Source organism: Bidens hawaiensis, unplaced genomic scaffold (genome assembly GCF_021521415.1).
Source record: "Bidens hawaiensis isolate Kalapana, Puna unplaced genomic scaffold, B.hawaiensis_p1.1 tig00009451_1, whole genome shotgun sequence".
In the NCBI taxonomy this organism is placed as follows: Eukaryota; Viridiplantae; Streptophyta; class Magnoliopsida; order Asterales; family Asteraceae; genus Bidens; species Bidens hawaiensis.
This window is the reverse complement of record NW_027491702.1, coordinates 123,082-132,697: the sequence shown is the minus strand read 5'-3', so window position 1 is coordinate 132,697 and position 9,616 is coordinate 123,082. Positions and strand designations below refer to the sequence as shown.

At 32.4% G+C, this 9,616-nt stretch overlaps 1 protein-coding gene across 1 annotated transcript; it reads left to right on the top strand.

Annotated features, from left to right (window-relative positions):
• Window positions 1-5,709: 5,709 nt before the first annotated feature.
• Window positions 5,710-6,429, top strand: LOC143532513 (uncharacterized). The gene has a single exon (XM_077027550.1). It carries the CDS (start codon window positions 5,710-5,712, stop codon window positions 6,292-6,294), a length of 585 nt encoding a protein of 194 aa, XP_076883665.1. The 3' UTR covers window positions 6,295-6,429.
• Window positions 6,430-9,616: the final 3,187 nt, after the last annotated feature.

The window sequence follows — 9,616 nt, the reverse complement described above, 5'->3', positions numbered from 1 at the left end:
TCATATTTTATATTCGCATAATACATCATAATGCGCGCCTTATCAAGTTCATGAATAAAATGTGATACACGATCATGTTGTTATGTAGCACTTGATTGTAGTGGTGATTTATTTATGTCTTTGCTATAAATTAGATTAAACATAAAAAAATTTACCAGTTTCATGATTTCCCTATAAAGTATTGATATTTTATGAACAAACCTAGATTAAAATCAATTGCTTCGGAAGACAGTCTATAGAAAATGAAAGCTAATATCGCATTTAGAGAATCTTAAGCAATTAAAGTTTTGTTACACGAACAGGCGCGATTGATATTATGTTTAGTGTGTGTGTGTGTATATATCATCTAAAAGTATACACAATAACTATTTCGTGAGATCCCACATAGTTTCAACACGAAAAAAAATTGGCAAAACTGTATATTTGTTTGTAAGATACTAAGATTATTCTACTTTCCATTAACTAAACATTTATATATCAAAATAAACATTAAATAAAGAAAAAAAGTCGGCATGTGAGGTTATAATGTTATGGGAGCTAAATCGTATACTTGGTTTCACATTGTTATAATGGTATGTCATGTGGATCAACCGCGTTTTAGTAATCATTAAATTAAATTAGTGAGTGGAGAACTTTGAATTTTACTAACTTATATATGTCTAGGTTATATGTCCATCCACATGACAATGACACTCATTATTTTCCTTCATAAAGCATTTTGTTGCATCTAATATATACAATTTAAATTATGACAAAAGATATAACTTATAAATTGTTCTTTTGAATGAACATCCATGATAACAAACTTTCATAAATTGTCATATTAGCTCCACCTAATATTTCATACATCCTTCAAAATTTTCTTCCAGATAAATCTCCACAAACCTATTTGTATATATGTAAGAAAGGGCCCTACCCCTCTTCATTCTCGTCTTCATTGGGATTCAATGACCTTTGCTGAGGACTTTTGATCTCCCTGATCAACAACCAGACTAGAGGCCTAACGATAGTATCTCTTTCTAACAGTGACGGATCTTTAACATCTACGATGGATGGGCTGAAAGTTACGATACCCAATTTTTTTTCTACTTCTAAGTTTCGGGTCGGCAATCCAGTTCGGGTCGGGCCAAACAATAAAAGTTATATATTCAATCATTTAACGAAAATATTAGTTCAATCATTCAACTCTAAATGCAACATTAGCATACCATTCTTACACATAAAAAATCAATTTTTTAAACAAACAAAAACTGGATGCGATGGGAAAGATGAGTACCTGAAAAAGAATCAAAACTCAGCATAGCGACCTTTAAGATCTTTAAACTCATCAATTATGGATGTTGAATCAAAATTTCAACAAGTTCTCTATCGATATAAATCACCAGGTTTTCCATGATAATTAACTTAACACATATCACCACAATAAACAAAAATTCTTATAATTTTGACACATTTAACACCACAAACTAGAAAAATGAAAACATAGCCCATTGCTTTTAAGTTTTAATCTACAATCAAAATACATCAAATTCACATTCAAATACCAAGTTCACATAATCAAAACAAATCTATTCCTAATTCATATAAGGAGACCAAATTCAAACACCTATTCTTCTGATAATTCCCAACCCCTAACATATCAAATTGAAAAAAACAAACAAATACTGAACCTGTTGCTTGCCTAATGTCTGAATCGTGATTCGTGAGCATTCGCAACCCGTCCCTGGTCTAGTGATATGAGTCTTCTTCGAACAACCTATTTCTGATTCCATTCGATTTTAATTTTCACACCTTAGCCCTTAGACAAAAACTCTTCTGCTTTAGTTGTTCAATTAGATTGGGAGTGTGGCTTATTGTTAGTGTTTTTTTGTTTAAAAGTTATTTGGGCTTGAGCTTTTTTGGTTTTGAAAAAATGGGCTTATGGCTATCTTTAAGTATATTAGGTAAACGGTTTTTTATTCTTGGACTTTAAAAAAATAGACATTCCTTGCTTATTATCAGACAATCATTTATTCACAAACTTCATGTGGGCCTAATAGTTTTCATTTCCCATCTAATAAAAACCCTTTATTAAAAAAAAAAAAAAAAAGCACGGGCTAGACACAAATAATATATAAGCCAGACTCAATACGCATATAATTTTTTTTCAAAAAAATTTACCCTACAGAGCAAAAAAGTTGGAGGGCCTGACTTGGCCCCTCCTAAGATTCGTCTCTGCTTTCTGAACAAAATGATACATGAATATTTTAAGTTGTTACATTCTTTCTCTTGATTTTTAAAATTGGAAATTCTCAATGGAGATGCTATAGTGATGTAGGAAGATTTACACCAAATCGATCGTATATCCTCATACCACTAAGAAGACAGCACTAGATTAAGTAGACCATTTGTAAAAGCATTCTCAACTCACCTTATCGAAGCGTTTATTCGTTTACTAAAGATTGAAATAAATAATTAGGGTGCATAAAATGGGTTGTGTAGGATATCCACACATGCATATATTTATATGTATCATCATCACATTGGAAATTAAAATTTCGTAAAATCAGTAAAAACTAATCATTTTCTAATTCAATTTATATAGATGACAATTTTATTAATTCGTGATTATAATTTTTTCATTAAATTGTTTGATAAAGTTTAAAAGCATTCTCCATCAACAAATTTCAACAAATACAAGTTAATTATTTATGAGTGACAAAATCTTCAGAGAGACAAAAATCTGAGCCATTCCTAGAATGTTAATTATTTATGAGTTACTACATTTTTCTTGGGGACTATAAGGATTCCGAGTGATGGGCGTCGATAACCAATACCGGACAAATCGGGAATCAATCCTTAAAAAGTCTATCAGGAGACATTAATTGGCCTCTTATCACCAATGAATCAATGACATGTATCAAACCATAATAGATCTCCGACGTATCACTGTCAGCCATTTAAATTAAAAATGGCTTTTGGCTGTGTACATTACTAATCTATTAGTGAGCTTTTGACAGTTATCTCCGTCGGACATTTTTGGTTGGTGATATATACACTGATACCCGATTTTCTAGTAGTGCGATCTTTCAGTATAAACATAACATATACATAAAGAAAATAAAAAAATAGTGCGCATGTATTATTACAAATGAAGTATAAAGCATATCTGTGGGTTTAAAGCAGGTCGAGAATCCAACATCTATCATGGAAACATTGGTGTACTTTTAGCTTTAGTGTATGATTTACAAAAAGGATTTTCCGGTTATGTTGCTAAGGGCCTTAGTGTTTAATATATTTATCTCGTTTCGCTGGCCAACAATAAAAGAAAAGATATGATAGAAGTGTTCCAAATGTCTAATGTGGATGGAAATAGACACATATAATTGCATATGGGCAAAGGAATTACAGAAATTAAGACCGGTTTGTTAGAGGTGAGTGAGATAGTATTATTATTATTATTATTTTTTTCGAACTATATATGAACTTCTATAAACAACCGTTGCCAACAAAACACTAACACCAAGAGGTAGCTATACCTCCACAACCCAGAGAACATCCACAAGAAACAAAAAAACAAATTACATGAAAACAAAATTACACCAATTCGACGAATCTAACGATATATACTTTGACCTATTCTTGAAACAAAGAAAACCAAGCGTTTTTATATCCACAATAGTATCTTCCATTTTAACCTATTTACCATTAAACACCTTGTTGTTTCTCGCTTTCCATATTCTCCAACAAGCAATAATAATAACCTAATGAACACCTTTTTTCTATATCTCCAAGCCAGCTAGGTCTTGTGGAGCTCAAAAAGATATGTAACTGAGAAGCTAAAAGTAGGGAGTGAGATAGGATTAAACGCTGTACGTTAATTTGTCCACCTGAAGGTCAACTAAATATAAAGTGGTAATTAAATTAAAATATCATTTATTTTTTTTGTATATTTTAGATTTATTTTCATACTGGTTAATGTATGTACTACGTAGGATTATCATACCAGTTAGATTTATTAATCTCATATAGATGAAATGGCAAATTAAGTTTAACCTACTTACATGACTAAGTTACAAATTAATACTAAGACTGTACATAGTGCTAAATTAATCCTCTGTTAAAACGGTGATGTGGCTTCAAAATTTCCGTCAAAATCTGTTACGCTATATGACAATTGGGCTTATTTAAGGGTTTGGAAAATAAAAATAAGAAAAAATTTTTTGTTTCATTCTTAAGTTTCTTTTTTAAAAGAAAAGAAAGAGAATGGAAAGAAAAGTTAGGCATTTTTTCCTCCAAAACTTTCCAGCCAAATATTGCCTGATTGTGAAGAAAAAGTTTATATATTACTAATTTACACATTTTTTCCTTCCTACGTAACTCAATAATGAGGGCATAATTATAAAGTTACAATTTTTTTTTACTATCATTTCTTTCCTATCTAACTCAATAATGTAATTAACACTTTCTTTTCTTTTATTTATTTTAACTCGAGAATGTCTTTTAAGGATTTAGTATCTTTTCCTTTCTTCCCTTATACAATCTTATCATTTCTTTTTCTTGTATTTTAAACCCGAGAATACAGTGCTAGTTTCTTATTCCGCCATGCCCTTAACGGTGTTACTCGGTGAGAATTAATCATTAATGAACGTTAAAATGAAAAAGTTTTTGCCTATATATTAAATCAAAGAGAAAATTTATAATATATAAACCTTCATGTATTAATTTTAACCATGCTCACTCATAATTCACTCTCTATTTCTTCATACTTCTTTCAACTACCTAGTGATTTATCTTCTTGGGAGGTGGATGAGGTGGTGATAATTGAAGTTGTTTGAGTGGGAATAAAACTTTTAGTTGAGCACGCCGGCCAAACATAAAATAGAGGAGCAACTTAGACAACGGCCATCACTAGAATGGGATCGTGTGAAGGCTCATAACCGGTTGGTGCAAGATTATTTTATGGAAAGATATTCCCATGATCATGTTACGTTCCAACGTCATTTTTGTATGAGCCGCCGATTACTTTTACGAATTTCCAGTGGTTTTAGAGCGCAAGTTTCAATATTTCCAATTAAAGGAAGACACTAGAGATAAGCTAGGATTTAGTCCTACTCAAAAATGTACTTTCGCAAACCGTCAACTAGTGTATGAAACTTCGCAAGATTCATGAAACGAGTATTTGAAGGTATCAGAAAAAAAAACGTCCCGAGATATTATTCACATTTTTTGTGAAGGTATGGTTATTAGTTATCATTGTTATTATTAATTATTATTGTTGTTTTCTAGTATTTTCGTTTGTGGTTCAATTATTTAAATTATTGTGTTTATTAAATAATTACAATTAAGCCAATAAAAATATAATTGAGTAATAAATATAATTTGTTAAAACCACCATTTAAAAGAGTTTTTAATGAATTAATGTATGCTTACTAGGCGCCTGTGTGCATTTTAACTATGCTAACTAGTTAAAACTTAAAAACATTGTACATGGCCTAACAATTCAGGCGAAGAAGTAATAATTAATTTGTTAGTTTATAGAATGATGATATCGTGGAAAACAGCAAAACATTACTAGAAATCGTATTCTGTAGTTGTGTATTTCTGACGTGGACCACTATGGAGCTTTTCTCTGTTCAGAAGGTTAGAAATTGAAGTAATGCTGTACCCTACCCAATGCCTATAAATATGCAACCATTCCATGCAGATTACAAACAACTCATATTCACCATGGCTGTTCCTAAACTTTCAAGTGTGGTTTTGTTAGGTTTGGGCATTAGTGCGGCGACTAGGGCTCTCTTGAATTATGAAGAGGATGCCTATACTCATGGTGGTTATGTAGAAGGAGGCGGTGGTGGTAGTGGAGGTGGTAGTGGTGGTGGAGGAGGAGGTGGTTATGGGGCTGGGGGAGAACATGGTTCCGGATATGGAGGTGGAGCGGGTGAAGGTAGTGGAGCAGGGTATGGTGGTGGGGCTGCTGGAGGTGGAGGAGGTGGTGGTGGTAGTGGAGGAGGTGGTGGTAGTGGAGGAGGAGGAGGAGCACATGGTGGTGGTTATGGTGGTGGAGAAGGAGCCGGAAGTGGAAGTGGTGGTGGATATGGTGGTGCTGGAGGATCAGGTGGTGGAGGTGGAGGTGGACATGGTGGTGGTGGAGGAGGTGGAGCTGGAGGAAGTGGATTTGGTAGTGGAGGTGGATCTGGTGCTGGTGGGGGTGCCGGAGGAGCACATGGTGGACACGTAGGAGGTGGAGGGAGGAGCTGGTGGTGGTTCAGGAGGAGGAGGTGGTGGTGGTGCGGGTGGATATGGAGCTGGTAGCGGTGGTGGTGAAGGTGGTGGTCATGGTGGCTATATCCCTTGAAAGAGTGTCATGGACCAAGGCTAATAATGTAATGATAAATAAGTTTTGAACCAAGACATGAATTTAAAGCTGTTGTTCTTGTATGAAAAGTTGATGCAAAAAAAAATAGCATCATATCCCCATTCAATACCATGAGTGCAACGGACCTTGACTCTGGGGTTCTCATTAGACCAATCAACAGCAACGGAGAGCAATGGTACCTAGTGGTCAATGGTAAATAATCATCAAGACATACCTAAGTTACTATTAATTAAGCTTTATCGTACTGGAGAAATTACTGCTAACGTAACTAAAAACTGCCATAGTTATAACTTATAACCATTAATTGGCAACTATTTAATGAATAGTTGCTTCGTTTTTCAATCTTGGTATTAATATCGAAAAATGTTGAATTGTAGTTGCTTACATATTATACGAGAAGTTTAGAAGCCAAAGCCGTTGAGCTGCAAGGATTTCTGAAAAGCTAGCAAAGACTTGGACATCTTATATGTTTATTTTGTGTTCTTGTGTGCTGAGATTGCCGGATGAAATGATATAAAAATGTGAGAAAGAAACAACTTAAAAAAAAAGCGTCTGAATCTCTACATCATGTTCTCACTTCATCTTCACATATCTAAAAAGTCCTTTTTATTGTTCTTGAGACTTTTGAGTTATATTCATTTTTATTCCTATGATTTCATAGAGTCGTCTTAATTCTTTTTTAGTCATTTTATATAGGTAAACTTATGTGGCAGATCTAGGATTAATTCATGGTGTTTTTTTTATCGAAATAGTATTTGGATTTAACAAGTTCTAAGATTAATATTGGGTTATAATAATTTGACGTTTCAACTTAACCGTCGTGACTTGTGATAATAAAAGGAAAAAGGTCGCTTCATCTACTTATCTATAATGTCTCTTATGTTGTTCTTGAGACTTTTGAGTTATATTGATTCTTTTTTCCTATGATTTCATAGAGTTCGAATTCTTTGTTAGTCATTTGATATAGGTATTTGAGATCTTGAAGTTATGTTAGAAATCTAAAATCGGTTCATGGTCTTTTGTATATTTGGATTTTTGATGAAACAAGTTTTATGTTTAATCTTGTCCCGGTTCTAATAATTTTGACGTTTCTACCTAACCGTAGTAATAATAGAAGGAAAAAGACTTTGGCATATTTCTAGAATTATATTTTTTATAAAAAAATTGCATGTTAAAAAATTCTTATTTTCTTTTTGAATTATCTTATTGAATTTTCGATTGTGTATTATAGTGATGTGCAAATAAACCGGTTAACCGAACCGACTAGAAAACTGAACCGTAACTGAACCGGTTTGAAAGTGATTTGACAAGAACTGGTTTTGAACCGCTATAAACCGAACTGATTCGACCAAATTGGAGTAGGGGTGTTCAGATTTCGATTCGCATTCGAAATTCGATTCGATTCGAATTCGATTATTAAGATTCGAATTCGGTTTTAAAGAATTCGAATTCGATTCGATTCATATTCAAGTATATTAATCGAATACGAATTTATGATTTATTATTCGATTCGATTCGAAATTCGGATTCAGATTGTATATACATATATGTATATATATAATTATTTTTTATTTGTGTCAAATTCATAAATAATAAATGTCTATTACAAATTATTAAACCCAATATGCCATATTATTGTTTCCTAGCCTTTACTAATAGTGTTATTTACTTCTCGTTTTGAATATTTTGAATTTTATGCTATTTGTAGTTTAGTTTTGAATTTATTATCATGTGGTATTGTAGCTACTTTAAACTTATATGTTTCTTTTGCAATTAGGATTATGGTTTTCGAATTTTTGCCATAGGTAAAGTTGAATTAGATTGTATTTATTCGAATTAAAATCGAATTTATTCGAATTCGAGTTTCAAATACGAATTCGAATCGAATTTCAAATTGGGCATATAATACGAATACGAATCGAATAGTTCAACTTTTAATTGAATACGAATCGAATACGAATACTGGCAAAAAAAAACAATTATTCAGATTATTCGATTCGATTTGACTTGACTTGAAAATTCGTTATTCGATTCGATAAACATCCCTAAATTAGAGTTTTTAAGTTATAACCGGTTTGAACCTGACTATTTAAAGCTGGTTAGATAAAAATCGGTTTAACCCGATTATAAACCAGTTTGCCTATATGTTCGTTACAAATTTCATTGACAGCACACATTTACATTTATAGTCCATCTCCCTAATGCAAAGTGTGCATTAAAATTAGAAATCAATTACTTTAATGAGTGAACTTTCAGTTTTGTTCATGTGAACTGCTCAAATATCCCTTAAAAATTGTAAACCCATTTAGAGTTTTGATTAAATCATTTACTAATATATCGGATTAAATATAGAGCTGGACTTTTAATCTTTTATTACACAAATGGAAAGTGGTTTCTGCCAATAAATGTAAAGCTGTCATTATAAAATGTCATTTATACTCTTTGTAATTTTTTTTCCATTTCACAACTCAAAACGCTTTATCAGTTACGAGTTTCCAAGGCTTCAATTCGGTTCGGTTCCGTTCCTAACCAGTTTAATATAAAATCGGCTTTGACTTGAAACCAATTCAGTTTAAACCGTAACCGGTTTAGGTTAAAAAACCGGTTTGTGCACCTCCACCAAAGTATTACAATGTAACAATAATCCATACATGATTCTTAGAGAGATTCATTCACTCCCTTTATGAATTACAAAACTTACAAAAAATTAACTTGTAGCTTTTGTAGAAAAATTAAGTTTTAGCTTAAGTTAAAAGTGATGGTTTCTTTCCGTGTCCTACCCATGAAACCAAACCAATATATACATACAAATGTTGATGTGATCTCCCACATGTTGTCGTCCCTTTCTCATTCTCGTGGAGCACTGCTGTAATCACCAAATTATATATGTTTTCGAGCCTCCTTTTCTACTTCCCTCTTCACATTTGGCACAAATATTGGTCCTAGCATGTATTTGGGCTAAATGGTTCAAAATATTTCTTTAATATGTCGAATATTATTATTCTTAAAGAAGTAATTTCACGTACATAGATAAATGACCAATCTTAACGAACGGTAGACTAGGCGTAGATCAATCTAACAAACATAGGTTAAACATTCTTTGAATCACAATGATCTATCTTAACAAAAATTTATAAGACACAAAAGCTATAACATACATTACATAAACCATCCATCATAAGAAAACCCTAAAAAGCTTAGAAGCGTGTCTAGTCAGTTATCGCATCTAAAAACAAAAATATTAAAAAATGCAATAAG